This window comes from Bemisia tabaci, chromosome 5 (assembly GCF_918797505.1).
Source record: "Bemisia tabaci chromosome 5, PGI_BMITA_v3".
Classification (NCBI taxonomy): domain Eukaryota; kingdom Metazoa; phylum Arthropoda; class Insecta; order Hemiptera; family Aleyrodidae; genus Bemisia; species Bemisia tabaci.
In genome coordinates, this window is record NC_092797.1 from 18,512,151 (window position 1) to 18,528,260 (window position 16,110).

At 36.5% G+C, this 16,110-nt stretch overlaps 2 protein-coding genes across 7 annotated transcripts in view; both read right to left on the reverse strand.

Moving 5' to 3' along the window:
* The window catches only part of LOC109044806 (death-associated inhibitor of apoptosis 1), a 183,767-nt gene extending 176,229 nt beyond the window's left edge, over window positions 1–7,538 (reverse strand). Inside the window, exons 1-2 of one of the 4 annotated variants that reach the window (XM_019062738.2) lie at window positions 7,033–7,538; window positions 6,024–6,157 (exon numbers count right to left, since the gene is read on the reverse strand). In XM_019062738.2, coding sequence (XP_018918283.1) covers window positions 6,024–6,074 — 51 coding nt within the window. In that variant the 5' untranslated portion in view covers window positions 6,075–6,157; window positions 7,033–7,538. Of the gene's footprint in view, window positions 1–746; window positions 1,307–6,023; window positions 6,158–7,032 lie in introns of those variants that run through there. The other 3 variants (XM_019062737.2, XM_019062742.2, XM_019062741.2) reach the window with 3 other exon arrangements.
* Window positions 7,539–9,879: 2,341 nt separating this feature from the next.
* The window catches only part of LOC109029539 (ciliary microtubule inner protein 2B), a 36,913-nt gene continuing 30,682 nt past the window's right edge, over window positions 9,880–16,110 (reverse strand). For 2 of the 3 annotated variants that reach the window (XM_072300381.1, XM_072300380.1), the window contains exons 4-6: window positions 15,680–15,901; window positions 14,739–14,872; window positions 9,880–13,823 (exon numbers count right to left, since the gene is read on the reverse strand). In XM_072300381.1, the coding sequence (XP_072156482.1) occupies window positions 13,737–13,823; window positions 14,739–14,872; window positions 15,680–15,901 (443 nt within the window). In that variant the 3' untranslated portion in view covers window positions 9,880–13,736. The remainder of the gene's footprint in view (window positions 13,824–14,738; window positions 14,873–15,679; window positions 15,902–16,110) is intronic. The other variant, XM_072300382.1, reaches the window with a different exon arrangement.

The following is a 16,110-nucleotide window of genomic DNA, read 5'->3' on the forward strand; positions in this document are numbered from 1 at the left end:
CCCCGACTGTGGCAACTCTGGACAAATAAGTCACGCACGGAAAGTTTGGATTGAAGCAACTAAGACACGTAGGAAGTTCACCCTGTGCAGGAAAAAATGGACAACATGACGTCTCTTTCTTCAAGTTATCATCCCGATCTTTCGATCAATTTTTATCACTTTTACCGATTACAGACTTTTAAGATTGAATATGTAGCTTTCAGAGTCATCCCCACCTTCAGATTAGTGAGTCTTGGAATTTCTCGTGTGTTGTCCCCAGTTCCTGCACATGGTCACACCAAGGTCACAAATTTACACTGGAAAAAAGTTACGGGCTATATAGACATACTGTCCGTTCCAGGCTCAGAGCCCGAAAGTTTCGGGTTCTACGCCCGTAACTTCCCGCCTGCGAGCCTTGAACGCGGACGGTATGTCTGGATCTGCCAAGCTAAGTAAGAACGCCGTAAATCCATCAAGATTTTCCCTCGTTTTTTGGAACTTAACACTTTGTAAAATAAAATCTGTTTTACCCATGTACCTCAAATTTTCAGGTTAGGTTCTCGATAGTATTTGCGAAAGAATTCTGTAAAAACATTAGCCCAAGGTACACAAGTTTTTCTGCTATGATACGTTGTTTCCAAAAAATGTAAAATGGCGTTTGCGGCGTTTATGCGTTGCACGGCAGATATAGCTCGTAAGTGCGGCTTCCACGACCGGAGTTTTTTTTTCTGTGTATAGCCAACGAAGGATGACATGTTTTAACTCACAAAATTTCAGCGACGATATTCGTTGCTTCGTGGGGAGTCGCTCCAAAACTGCAGTTAAATCCAACGATCATAAACCACTCACTATAGTTCAAACAACGCTAATCCGGTTTAAAAACTCGGGAAATCGAGTGAAAAAGTTTGAAAACTCCGAAAATCGAGTGAAAATATTTCGAAATCTATCAAAATAATACTGGCACGCCTGTCTCCTCGCGGTCCGGAACCTTGAGCGCGCTTATTCCAGTGAAACGCACTTAAGACGGCTACACGAGCGGGGACTAAGACTGGAAATTAACAGGTAATAGCGAACGCGTGTGCACCTAGAGTGCTTGACGAGATACGTCGCGCGTCGAATGAGAATTACGCTCGCCGATAGAGGCTGAAAAAAAGCGGAAAACTATGAATGGGCCGGAGGATGGAGGTGCAATTGCACAAGCTATGCAACAGGCCGAACCCACACATCGTTGCAGTTTGCGGTGCAGCGATTTCAGGGGCAGGGGCTCCCCAGAGGTGAGGCACGGAGCGAACTGCATTATAAGGATGACATCCATTGAGCGCCGCTTTTCGAGGACGCGGGTACGCGGTGATACGTTTCGGACTTACTGATGGGCGACCATCTTCGCCATGGTTGACGTTCCGTCGGAAAACCGTCCGATTTTCACGTGAGAACTGCCGTGCTAAGGAAGAACGCCGTATGAACATTCGAGAGTTGCCAAATTTTCTTTGATAAAATATGTATTTTTGACGGCAATAATGCACATTTTTTTTTTTGACATTTTTAGATATTTTGGATTAAATTGCGAATAAAATTGTCAAAAAATTTGGGAAGGAAACATTCACAACTCTTCCCGTAAATTCGGTTTTTACCGCAGGAAACTTGGCAACGTCTGAAGGCTCATACGGCGTTTTTCCTTAGCACGGCAGAGAAGCCGTGTGACTTTCCTGGAAAAAGGCAACGATGCTGCGCGCTCGGTTATTGTTATGAGCGTGATGACAGGAACACTGCCGTGCTGAGGAAGAACGCCGTATGAGCCTTCAGACGTTGCCAAGTTTCCTCCGATAAAAACCGAATTTTCTGGGAAAATTGTAAGTAATATTTTCCAAAATTTTCAGACAATTTTGAACGCAATTTAATCTAAAATATCTGAAAATTTCGAGGAAAAATATGCGTGAGTGTTGTCAAAAATTCGTGTTATATCAAGGGAAATTTGGCAGCTTTCGAATGTTCATACGGCGTTCTTTCTTAGCACAGCAGAACAGTGGAACACTCCGCATCTTTTCGAGTACGTCACGTGGACCGCACGCTGCAGTGCTGAGGAAGAGCACCGTATGCGCCATTAGACGTTGCAAAATTTCTTCAGCTAAAATACTGACGGTTGTACCTGAAAACTTCGAAAAAAAGATATTCATGATCACCCAGATGAATAAATATCTAATTGAAGAGAATTTGGCAACGTCTGAAGGCTTTTACGGTGTTGTTCCTCAGCATGGCAGACTGTGTCCCTGGACCTTCTCAGCAAGGTGCTCATTTTCTTTCTCTTGAAGTACCCTTAGGTTTTCGAAAAATGCTAATTTTTGAGAATACAAATCACTGAAATTTTTTTTGGCACTTTTTCAAAACTTCTAAACTGCAGAAGCAACCATTCTGATACAGGGATTTTGTAAGTTTGATGAACTTTTCTTGAGGTCTGTGTTTAATTCCAAATACTTGGTTCTAAAAACTCGTAGGTTCTTGTAGCAGTTTTAGGGATTGAATGGTAGTCCAGTCAATAGAGCACAAATAGGGGCTAAGTAGAGACAATTTCTGAGGAAACTTTCTGATATACTATTCCTATGTATTTTTCATCGCTGAATCCGAATTTCACATTTGCGAACAAATCTGAGGCGAGCCAAAGCCGCCATCTTGAAAAAATGGCCGAAATTTGCGTTTTTCGGCCGAAAAAACCGAAATAACTCGTATATTATTGAAATTACGGCAAAAGTAGTTATTTTCTAAATTAAAGTACATAAAATTTCCATTAAAAAGAGTCCAAGATGATTAAGATCGGATGGTAACAAATGCCGTTACAGCGTTGCAAAGTTTCAGGCAAGTATTGAGGTTGAGCAATTTTCGTAACATTCCCTGCAAAATGAGAGCTTTCAAGGCAATTAAGCATTAAATCGTAATAAGTGTAAGTATGAATTATAAAAGGAGTGCAATTTTGAGTTCTTGACTTTCAAGAACGGCAGAGGATAAGGAGGGGGGGGGGGGGGGGGGTTCGGTATGAGCGCAGCTGCAGGGTCCTCCGTTCCTCCCCCATTTTCATGGCCCGGGTGTGCCCGGTCGGCCTTCGTTCCCCGGTTATGTTTTTCTGTCCTCCACAGGCACCTTTTCCGGAGGACAAAAACTTGATGTGCCTACGTATAGGTATATTCGCTGATAACAACAATAGCTGCCACCAAGCCAAAGAGACAGGCACTGCTAGCTTGTGAAAAATATAATAGTGGGTCTAAATTTTGAGTCCGTTAAGTTTAAGCGCGCCGACCGCTGTGATCCAATCAGCAGTATGAGGAGTTTAATTTGAGTTGAAAACGATGTTGTTCCAATAAACCCTCTCTTATTATTTCGGAGTTATTAAAAAATCAGATGAGGAGCTTCAAAATTTTTAGTCGCACGAACTTCCACCCTATCCTTTCTCGCTATTTACCGCAGCAGATGTCATGCGTAAAGTTACTATGTTCACATTTTATAATGCATTTACACTATGTCATGGTTCCCCCTTCGCCTCACTGCCTCTTGTTCCATCCTCGTCAATCTCTTCCTTTCACTGCATGTCATAGTCATTGTCCGAACATTCAGCGTCTTCTGGATCATCTACGTCATCCCCTTCTTCTTCCATTAAAAGTGCGTCATATTGACTATTTTCGCACGAGCCATGGCAATACTCGCATATAAGACTGCAATGAAGGCCTTCCTTCCAAAAACCGCGGGCGCCGCGACTTTCTTCAATGCACTTGCACGAGATCTTGCTTAAAATTTCGCTCGTAGCAGGATTTTCCAAGGTAATGATGGGGATGAGGCCATTTCTGCTATTCTACCACCCCCCAGTCACACGCGTATTTCTTGATGATCATCCATTGCTATGTACTTGAGGATAGGAGCATGAAATGTGGTAGCATCCTCTGAAGATGGAAGACAAGCGAGATTTTGTACATCGTAGAAAAAAGTCCGTACATAGCTTTCATACCTAAATTCAGCTAAAGTTTTTTTTCTACTCACCCTTGTAGCTAAACGATCTGAGTAAAAATTATTTACCTGCTTTACAAATTTCTTCTTGCTTTAAGGCTGATTTTTTAAGCATTTGAATTGGCTGAGTGGTTCTCCAGGGTTGCTAAAAACTTAACTTTGGCTTGTCGGAAGAGTAGTGATATTGTGTCACACCCACTAATGGCATGAATGAACAGTACGTGTTCGGCTTTTCATTTTGAAGGCTGCCTCGGTTGAAAAGTATTTAGAGAGTCTCACTTTTGCCGGATTTTAGAGGGAAAGCATTTTTGACGTTACGTGACTGAGCTGTAAGGAGGACAAGACGATCAATATATTTTCCTACAATGACAACAATTTCGCCCTGTTTTGCCGTTTCCAAGGCCTTTGAAACTATTTGATTGTGTCAGTGACCTCTTCTGCTTGAAACACAGACATGGTTTCAGCCCTGAAACGTTTCATGAGCCTTTGGATCAAGCGGGATTTGTTTTTGCCGTTTTTCAGAAAATTTGCTCGTGATGTTACTGGGACCATACTTTCATGGAATTTTATTTCCACTGATGAAGCTTGTCCTCTTCGCCATCTTCTAGGTCTTTTCTGCTGCATATTATAATATCCTTGGGATAGCCGCCGAAAACGATCACAGAATTAGTGGAACATACTTAGATTTTACGTAGGACACGTGGTTGTTGCATCTTGATGAAAATGCCTCATTTTGTCTCCAAATCACTCGATGGAGCAAAAAACGGACATCTATGACATAAGTAGGATTCTTGTCGTCAATTTTATCTACACACCGTGTAAATGTAAAAAACGTATCATAAAATGTGGAATTCGCATGTCGTCTGCTAAGTTCAACAAAAGGGTAAAGGGTGAGAGTACGACAAAAAATGTTGAGGTTCCTAATCTGATTTTTTATTAGCAGTTATGCCCCAAAATAATAAGAGAGGTTTCATTGGAATAACATCGTTTACAACTCAAATTAAACTTCTAACCCGGAGAACGAAGGCCGACCGGGCACACCCGGGCCATGAAAATGGGGGAGGAACGGAGGACCCTGCAGCTGCGCTCATACCGAACCCCCCCCCCCCTCCTTATCCTCTGCCGTTCTTGAAAGTCAAGAACTCAAAATTGCACTCCTTTTATAATTCATACTTACACTTATTACGATTTAATGCTTAATTGCCTTGAAAGCTCTCATTTTGCAGGGAATGTTACGAAAATTGCTCAACCTCAATACTTGCCTGAAACTTTGCAACGCTGTAACGGCATTTGTTACCATCCGATCTTAATCATCTTGGACTCTTTTTAATGGAAATTTTATGTACTTTAATTTAGAAAATAACTACTTTTGCCGTAATTTCAATAATATACGAGTTATTTCGGTTTTTCGGCCGAAAAACGCAAATTTCGGCCATTTTTTCAAGATGGCGGCTTTGGCTCGCCTCAGATTTGTTCGCAAATGTGAAATTCGGATTCAGCGATGAAAAATACATAGGAATAGTATATCAGAAAGTTTCCTCAGAAATTGTCTCTACTTAGCCCCTATTTGTGCTCTATTGACTGGACTATAGGGGAAAAATTCCTGCATTCCACCTCAATGAGACATCGCATGAAATAAAGTTTCGCGAGATGTATCTGGACCCACATTTTTGGGATCTGGCCATAAATTTTGTCAATGAAACGGTCATTTCTCATGAATTGGGGCTGGACCCTCGATCCGAGTTGTGGCTGGATTCCTCCCCCTGTTCATACATTAGTCATGATTTGGAAAAATGATAATTTTGAAACATGATGAAATTGTAGCTTAGGGGAAGTGACTACCAGTGTACTCCATTCAAGAGTTTCACCAGTTCTCCGTTTTCATCCACTGCTTAGTGAATAAGTGAGCGATTATGGGTTAAATCCGGGGGGGAAAAGGGGGAGGGTACAAGAATTAGATCCAGTCTCCATGTGAAAAAGAAGTAAAAAAATAGGAGAAAGCATGCCTTAAAGTTAGGTTCAGAGGGGAGGGGGGAAGCTGAAAGTTAACTTACCAATTTATTGAAGAGCCGGACAAGACCATTATTCTTGCTGAATATCACCATCACTCTGTCTCCGACCAACAAGAAACAAAACGAATCGGGTCAATGGTTATTGTTCTAAGGATCAATGGAGATCTCCGTCACACCTGAAACAAAGGATATCCAAGCAAAAATTGTACATATGAATATACAGGGTGACATAGACTTCTATACTTACCACCTTGCCACCAACTGCTTAACTTCAAATACAAGAGATTATTATGCAAATATAGAATGATCCCTTGAGGTAGATCCAAAACACCACAGCGAATCCCCCCCCCCCCCCTCTCTGTTACCATCAAATTGTAAGACACAGAAAATGCCAAATTATAGAGACATCGTAATGCAAAGACATACGGATAGTTTTATTTTGTTGAGACAGAAAACATCTGAAAAATTTCTGGAATGTGTGACTGTACGTATCACCCTATATCATAGTGTCTATATTAATTCAGTTTTTGGCATTATTTTTACGGACTTACTTAAATGTATTTTGACAGTTCACTAAACGCAGTCTTCAGAACTAATTGTGAAGACAATAGAAATTAATTTATAAGAAATATTTCATTTCTTATGAGGTTAATAAACTTGCGGAGTAAGAAGTCGCTAGAAAAAACTTAATTAGCATACAATGCAGGACACGACTTCTGAGATAAAGAAGATTATTTCACTTCTTGTACATCAGAAATGAAAGAAATACATACTTTGATAGAGTCAAAAATAAATCGGACTACTAGGCGACGTAATTTTCTTAATTAATGGACCCCCCCTGTCCATGATCTACATAACAGGAGGAGGAGAAGGAGGACCCATTCAGAGAGAGTACACTGCAGCTGCAGCTGGTGAAGGCCAGGCCATTTTGCCTGCCTTTCAAAACACCAAACTAGATAACATGCTGCTTCTTGGAAAAAAAGGATTGACAATTGTTGAAATTTAAATTGAAATGAGAGTATTGCATGGATATATTGTGGCGGAAACTTACTTTTAGCTAGAGTAGCTAGTATTTATAGATATTTAGGAAACTATCGAGAGTGGTGGACACTGAGCCCCTTGTTCATTCACGCACTTCACAAGAGATTTTTAGGTTGTCTTTGAATGTTCACGGAGCACAAGAATTTGTAAAAATTGACGATAACACCGAAATGTAGACTGCGACTTTTAAAACGCGAAAATGTAAGCGAGAAAATCGAATTTTAAGCTTAAAGAGAAGAAAATGGGACACAACCAAACAAGGCTTGTTTATTTACGTTTTATTGACCTGCAATTTCACATTTAACTTTCCTCGTGACGTAATCACTCCGTTCCTTGTTTGGTACGGAAGAGCCAATCAAATGTTTGCGCGCGGTTTCAGTGAAGATGAGTGGATAAAATTTGAATATCCTTGGAAGGATTTAAAAAAATAAGCGCCAAATATTTGTGCGGCTCGGTTACGATGAATGTCACAAATTCAAGTGAAATGAATTATTTGTTTACATTATTCTCATCGAGTCACCATCTTTGAAAATTAATACCTTTGTTAATTGTTTCCATGCAGTCTGCGAATCTTAAAAATATGAAACATACTTAGTTTCAGTTAATAAGATATGTAATGAACAGTAATATTTTTAGTATAAAATCATAAAACTTATGTTTTCTTTAATCGATTAATTTTATTACGTATGTAATTCCCATTGTATGGCATCATTTCCAGCACAGCTATTTCTTTTCATTATATTTTATTATTATATTTTGTGCTTAAAAAGATAATAAAATTACTCAGACGATGTTTTTCATTTTTTTGTAGGATTAGGTTTGGATTATAGTAGACAGAGAGGAGCCGAGTTGCATTTAGAAAAAAAAAAATTGTTATCAGTCGTTTCCAGCTTAGCTAGCCACATATTTTCTCCTACCAAAAATTCAAAGTTGAGAAAAAGTATTTTGAGTCTGAAAATAGACATTATAAACTTTGTCTCTGGCATTAAGTTTCATAGTGGAAGAATAAAACTTCAAACCTCTTTTTCTCAGTTTAATCTTGATACAACTTCCCTCGATCCTGTTAAACTCGAATACATTTGTGAGGATGTGTTTATTGTATTTTGTATGCAACCACTTGCGGCTGGGCAAGACTTCAAAATCCTGCAATATGATTTAAGATTTAAATTTCCATACCTGTAATCTTTTTTCCTTCAAAAAATGTAAGGTTTTCACTTTTACCTATGATATTTTTTACAGTCATGCAAATGCATGCGCAGTGCATCCTTTGTGGGTGTGCCGAAATGAACAAATCTGGGGTACCTATGTAGAAACTCTGAACCTCTTCCTTCCTTTTAAGTGAAATCCAGAGGATCTTCCCCACAATTTTGTTCGTATTTGGCCCCTTCAAACATAAACGAATAACACTTCCCTGGCACAGCATGTGTGGAAGAAAATTTCTGCATGCCAAATCTTTTAAATCTTTTAGAAAAGAAAACTTCAAAGATTATTTTTATCCCCCGGAAAAAATGCTTTCAAAACTTTGTTTAAATAATTGGAAGTGTATAGGAGTAATAGAACGTTTTCAATGCTTGTGAACATTTTCGATTTCAGCATTTTTTGTATCTAAGATAATCAAGGTATTACTGTACTCAAAAGCCTTTAAAATTTCCCAGATTAAATTACTAATTTTGTTCCAGTGGTCACATTCACGACTATACAATTTTCAAAGACTATAAAAATTTGCAGATTCCTTCAATGACAAATTTTTCATTATACATATGTCAAAATGAACCATACAGTTAGATTCCAGTGATTTTTGATAGGTCTACAATGCCCTGAATTCAAACCATTTTTCAGTTCAATAACTTCGGGAAATGAAACTTTTTTATACGTACTTCTAAAAATAAATGGAATTCTCAGTTTAATTTTTTTTGAGGTGAAGTCTTCTGGTGCTTGACACAATATAATTTTTCCACTCCTTTGGAATAGCTCAATTGTGAAAGGAAAAATGAGAACATTTTTTTCGGAATTCCCTTTTTCTTTGGTATGACCTCCTCCCATTTAACATCTCATTGATTTTTTGGTCAGGAGATATGGGCTAACTCTTGAATTTTGTTTGCTTTTGCTGAAAATCTTTGGTCTTTATTTGCTCCTACAAAGTAAAATGAACTTGTTTTATTCATACTTAGATTCAATCATTGAATTTTCAAAACAAGTCTTTTAGCCTAGATCATCATGAGTATGAATCCGGCAGGATTTTCGAAAAATTAACGCCCATTGTGATTTTCTCGTTTATAAAAAAAAAAAAAAAAATTAAAATTAGAACTCTAGTTAGACAAGTTGACACTTAATCACCGCAAGCGCTGCTGCTGTTCCATTTGATTGAGGATTAGGTGAGACTTCTGTACCATGAATGAGAGATTTATAAATTATTATTAAGTGGGATGATCACAGCTAAAATAACATAAGTATTTAACCAAGAATAATAGGATTAAGTTTAACGTCAAATTATAGTCCTACGTCTACCAGGTTTCTCTCAGTAGGTATCTACAAACAGTGTCTCTGAAGTTTGATCCTTTTCCCCGAATAAATGCAGAGAGAAGTAGCAGTACCTCTTAAGGGCGCCACAAATACTTACGCATTATTCAGAACATATCTCCAATACAAGTGGAAAAACGCAGGAACAAATGTATATGTTGGTACTTTAGAAAAAATAGTTTTTTCTTTTAAAAGTATTCACAGATGCTGTTTTTATACTGACAACCTCCTCACTGTAAATAATTATAAATTGATTGGCCCATTTTTATATTTTTTTTACTCTACAGTGCTCTGAAGAATAATCATTGTAAATTTTGGGAAATAAAATACGACAATATAGGCAACACAGAAAAATAAATAAGTACTATATTTTAAAAACAAGATAATAGTTTAGCACATTGATCAAAATGATAAAAATTCAGCACTAATCTGAGAATGACAATTCATAACTAAAGTCAAGATGGATTAAAATGAATTGCTTGTAAAATTTTAGTTATTTCGGCTCAATGCAATACCTATTAAAATTAGAGTGAATGTTACAGGAAAGAAATAAATAGCCACACTTGAAAAAGCAAAAATATCAAGGAGCATCAATTTTTTTGTTATAAAAAAAATGAATAGGAGAACTGCAATAATAATTGAATGAATGGAAATTATATCAAGTATATCTCACAGTATCTATCAAAATACATACCATTAAACTTGTATGTACCGTAGATTCAAGGCAGATCTTTAAACGTATACTTTTTATGCGATTTCAAGTATTTTTAAGATCGTTTCAATTTTTTATAATTTTAAGCTTTTAAATAAGCGGGGCTAAGAGCATTCAGATTAATTTTTTCTTTAAAACCAAAAAAATTTGATTTATAAGGTAAAAGCTCAGAAGACCAGGCAATCGGGTATTCAAAAACATTTTCTGTAGGTAAAAACCTACTCAGACCTACTCAGACTGTTGGATAGGCCTTCCGGGAAAGGATTTGGTCAGAGGAAAGGTTCTAGTCATTGTTACAGTCAGTGTTGCAAAATGACATACTTCATTTAAAAATATATAAATAGGATATTTTGGGCCGTAACTCGGCTGAACGTTGTAAAAATTTTGAAAAGCAAAATACTGGTATTCATGATTTTATAGGATGGTGTAAAATTTTTCACACTACAGTAAGTACAATTATAAGTTCACAATATAGTTACAACTAATTCAAAATCTAATATGCTGCCTAGACCCTAATGACAAAGAAAAGCAAGTCATTTTATATCACAATAAAACAGTTATTTTTACCCTTCATGATGTAAGGTAATGAACAATCAACAATGATTGGAAAGTTAGGCACTTAAAATTTTAGCATTTATCTTAAAACAGTCACCTCAAAAAATTTACATTACATGTCCTTCAATACCTTACTTTGTAACTAGGCAACTTTGTAGGTACGAAGAGTCTAATAAGTCACGGAAAGAAAAGAGTATTTGAGCATACTCAAAACACGAGAAATCACACAAATCTTGCAATCTTTGCTGTAGGTGATTACATGTTTTTTCGCAGGATTCTTTAAATTTAGTTATTTATAGGACGGAAAAAACTTCATCACCAGGAATAAGAGCTTGAAAAAATAATAGAACATTTAAAAAATAAGAAACAGCTAAATTAGGCACTTTGCGTGTTAAATTACTAGATTCAACTGTTAACAAGCTGAAAAGACAAAAGCGAGAACATTAATTTAAATGATACTTCAAGAAGCTAAATTAGTTAATAATAGTGATGGTTTCAAAACAGAATTACATGACATAGCATTCATGAAATTTTATTTACGATGATAGAGATGCTCGCTACTTGGGTTACATTTTAAAGGTAAAAAACTCTGATTGTACAACAAAAATTCATCCAGGGCTTTGAAGATGAGGGACTGGTACTGGATCAATAATGAGCCCCTAGACAGGATTCAAATTTAATTAAAATGTTAGATGGTTTGTCATCAAGATTTTGAATGGAAATTTCTTGAAGAGATTTCCGAACATTAATTCTGGATTGCTATGGTGACATTTTCCATTTCAAATTCTTCAAATTTTTTTTGAATTTTTTGAATTTTTCAAATTCTGTCTAGTAATTGATTGTCCTTCATTTACCAACAGAGGGAATGATGATGGTGAAACTGCAAAAATGTGTGTCTTCGTTGCGGTATTTCAAAATCTCCGCTTCTCTTTGATTTTTTAGAAGGAGACCAAATCAACATCATGACTTGGAATTTCCAGAGAATATCCTTCACCTGGAGAAAAATCATCAAATTTTTCAAGAAATGATGTTTGGTAATTTCCAATGTAAAATAAAGTATGATAGGAAAATTGTAACTTGACAAATCGAGATATGCATTTCTGCAGATTTACCATCGATATGGTTCACTTCCATACATTTACACTGACACTCAAAAATACCCTTGACATCGTCAGCTGGTGTCCGTCATGTTAGGACAAAGAAACACCAACTTCATTACATACACTCCTTTATTCATTCGGAGTTACCTAAACATTTTCCTGGCCAACGTGAAATTCTAGGGTGAAGCAAATGATACACAACATATATTATGATTTTGAAGGCGCAAAGTCTATTCTCCAGCAACGTCTGCCAAAATATTGGCACGCATTTGACAAAACAGGGTGCTCATTCGCTGTATAAGTCCAAGGTGCTACATTTGTACTTTTCATTACATTGATTACAAACTTGCGGATACTAATGAGACTTCCTCTTATTACAAAAGAAATATATACAAAGATGCAATGGGCTTTCTTGAATTTTGAACAATTTTATGAAATGGAATTCCGAATTTCTGTTGAGTTGGGAAAATACTCTCTTGATGAACCGCTCTAAAAAGGGTACGAAATTAAGAGCCACGAACCTATTTCCTCATCAGAATTTTACATAGAATACGATGGAAGCAAGAAGACTTCCAAATTCAACCATGAGTGAGGGAGTAATGGTTTTTGTCCGCCTTCACTTACACTTCCCCCTCACAGAAAAACCATGGTCTACTCAGGTTAAGTCGAGCATTGAAAAAATTTCGGGAAGTATAAGATGCGATTGAAGAATTTTCCTATGCACTAACTTTGTTTTGACCAGATTAAAGATAAATTGTATCAGAGGAGGAAGGAAAAGTGTCTGAAACCAAGAGCTCTAGTTATTCGCCTGACAGATAGGTTGATTTCAATGCCTAATTTGGCATACCTTGATAATAATTATTCTGGGAGGGGGAAGTTCAAATTTACTAGCTATAATGTAAACTACGAACACTCATTTGTAACTAATGAGTAAATATAAAAGTTTCAACGTTTAATGCACTCAACGTGAAATTTTGATGAGAAATCATGAGCTGCAGTTCTTGATTTTTTACCCTGTTTAGTGGTAAATTTTGGGCTTAAACTTAAAGCTGTACATATTTACAGATAGAACAAAACAATGATGAAAGAATCTTTGATGATTTTCTTAGTTTTGAAATGAAGTATCATTATAATTTGACTGGAGAGAGTGTCAAGGAGCTTCATAACTGATGAAATAATCGAAACACATAAAAAAACTTAAGCTCTCTTTGCCCACATCCTGAATGTGCTCTATAACATTATGTGCAAGAATTTCAGACTGTAAAAGTCCACAAATATGAAATGACTCAGAGTAACACTTAACAAGGAATATAGATTAGATGGGATCAAAGCCACATGGCTTCCATTAAATCTAAGATTTTTTGGGCCCAAAGCGGTCCTTCAGTAACATATGATATGACAAAGATGGAAAGCTACTCTTCATAATTTTTGTGGAGAGCTGACAAGTTTTGTATTAATTACCACAATTTTTATACAATTTTGGGTTTTGCTGTGTTCAGCCATAACTTACGAACAGTTTTGGCCGGTGTTTCCTTCAATTTACATCTGATAAGAAATACCACTTTGTGCCCAAAACGTCTCTTCTTTGACTATTTTTCTATTAAAGATTGTATTGATTGCAACTTGGGTTGTTTCCATCTGAACGTTACTTTTTCCTGTCTCTGAATACTGAACATGGGTGATGAGCGAAAAGTTTGTTCTGCAGATAGATAGGATTTGAATAGGATTCTTGGGTTTGCGACCACTTCAGAGTTGAATTTACTCACGACTTACGGCTAAATTAGATTAAATAATAAATTAATTAATCAAGCTGGATATATGATCCAATTATGCAGCTTTAACTGGAGTTAACCTGTGCGTTGATAGTGCATTCTCCAGTCTTTTGGAATCATAATCTCTTAATGATTCTCTTTCCTGAAACATATAATTTACAAATTAAATTAAGAAGTAAAATGTGACTGAAAGAGACATAAAAATATGTAATTAGGATTACATAATAAGTATGATCAGTATTAAAGTATATTCCTTTGGATTATAAAGTAGAAATTATATGTTCCACATAATGATGACAGGAACTGCACCCATTCAATAAGTCATGCTAACTTCAGAACTCAGAATCTTGGTAAAAAAATGTAGCTTGATAAACTTAAGTTTCTTCAAAGGTGATGAACAACTTTAAAAGTTTCAAATACTCTCTGTTGTCTTTTTCCTTTGCCATCCCATCAGGTGAATATTATTGTGATTTTTACTGGTATTGGTATACAAGAGACAGCATAAGGCCCCTTCAATATGGCAGAACGCAAACAACATTTCATACATGTAAGTAGCTATAACTGCAAGGATTGAAGGCACTCTGACAGTGAGAGGCATCATTCACTGCTCAAAAGTATTAAAATCAATTTAAAAACTAGTTTAAATGTGATACGCATGGTGGAAACTTATTCTTTCTCTTCGAAAAATAAAGCATGAACTTTTCACATAGTTACATCATTTGACTTGGTATAGTAAGAGAAATTCAATGATGAATGGATAAACTGAGTTCTAATTTATATGATTAATTTTTTATCTTTATTGGGGACTTATTGGCGCTTCTTTATCTTCCTCATCTATCAGGTTCAGCAAACTGTCAACTCTAAAAATTTAAAATCTAATACGTAGATAGTTGAGTTAATTCACAGAATATATCTGGATTGGTGCCACCAGCTGTTTTGATTACTTTTATCCTCAAATATCCATACATGCAAAGTACTGATACAGTCCTAAAATTCTGATTCTAGTTTGAATAAGAAACTGTTTTACACACTTTTGTGATGGGTGCTCATTACGAACCTGCTTTAAAAGGGTCAATCCTTTCTTTGCAGCTGTGTGGTACCGCTGACTCAGAGAGGCATCAGTGACTTTCAGTTTGGGTATGTGGCCAGTATATCCTGCGATCGGCGGGAACTCTGGAGATATGTGATGATCTGAAAAATAAAAGGAAAAAAAGAAATGAAATGGTCCAGGAAAAGAGAAAATTAAAAAGCAGTATTAAACAAAGATCCAGGTAAACTGAAACGCTTTTATTTCAGACTGGTTTTTTTTACGAAATTCTATGCTTCTAAAAACACTATCTCACTATCTGTTTAATTTCACTGCGCTCTCAGTAATTCAAAAGGGTCATACTTTAAGATAACTTTTGAAATGCAATGGTAAGTTCCTTACCATCTTCAATTAACATGGTTAAAATTCCTTTTATTTTACGTCCTTCAAACAAGAATCATGAGAGTTCAAGCAAAATTATGTTCTTTCATAAAATCAGACTTTGAAGAAGATTGAGCCGATACTAATTTGCAACTTTTAATTTCAAAAAGCTTCAACGCTTTCGGGATGAAAAAGGATTAAATTTTCCCAGGCACAAGCGCTGCTTTCATCCTTATAACTATTTACCGGTATTGCTGTGCGTGCACTCTAATTTGGTGTGTTGAATTGTTTAAAGCCCCTCGGAAACAAGATAAGCAGAACAAAAATAGGAAAAAGCTTGTTATTTTGAGTTTTAGGGAGCTTGAGAAATTTAAGCACTAAAAATTGGTTTAGAAATTTAAGTTAAAAAACACTGGCTCCTTAGGTGCGCCTGCGAATGTATACATACACATAAAATATTAAAAAAAGATAAAAAAAACTGTGCAAGAGCGGAAACACTGCATAATGATGCTTCATACAGTGTTAAGCAGTCACGATCATTTTATCCTATAGAAATGAGAAATGCAAAAAACAGAAAACATCTATCACACCTCTGTATCGGTGAGTCTCTGCATACTGCTTCAATGCCTGTTTTACTTGATCTCGACTGCGGATAGAAATCAGTTTAGGAGCTGATCGGACTCTAGGGTGGGATTTTTCATAGGAATGACGACTCTGTTCCTCAGCTAACCGCATGGTTAACTCATCATAACATTCATCAGCAGCTTGGCGGAAAGAGGTACCATACCGGAAATGCATTCCAGGAATGTAACCTAGAAATAGATTTTCGAGTTTATAATTACATTCTAGGAGTAGGAGAGTAGATTCTTTATGATGGACTCCAAGGATGTATCAAGGTCTCAGCAGCCAGATATTAATGAAATTGAATTATTGATATTTTAGATTATACTTTTTGACAGGCTTCAAAGTTAAAGGATACCTATGCATCTGTACCTACTGCAAAGATTACTTTCGAAGTATA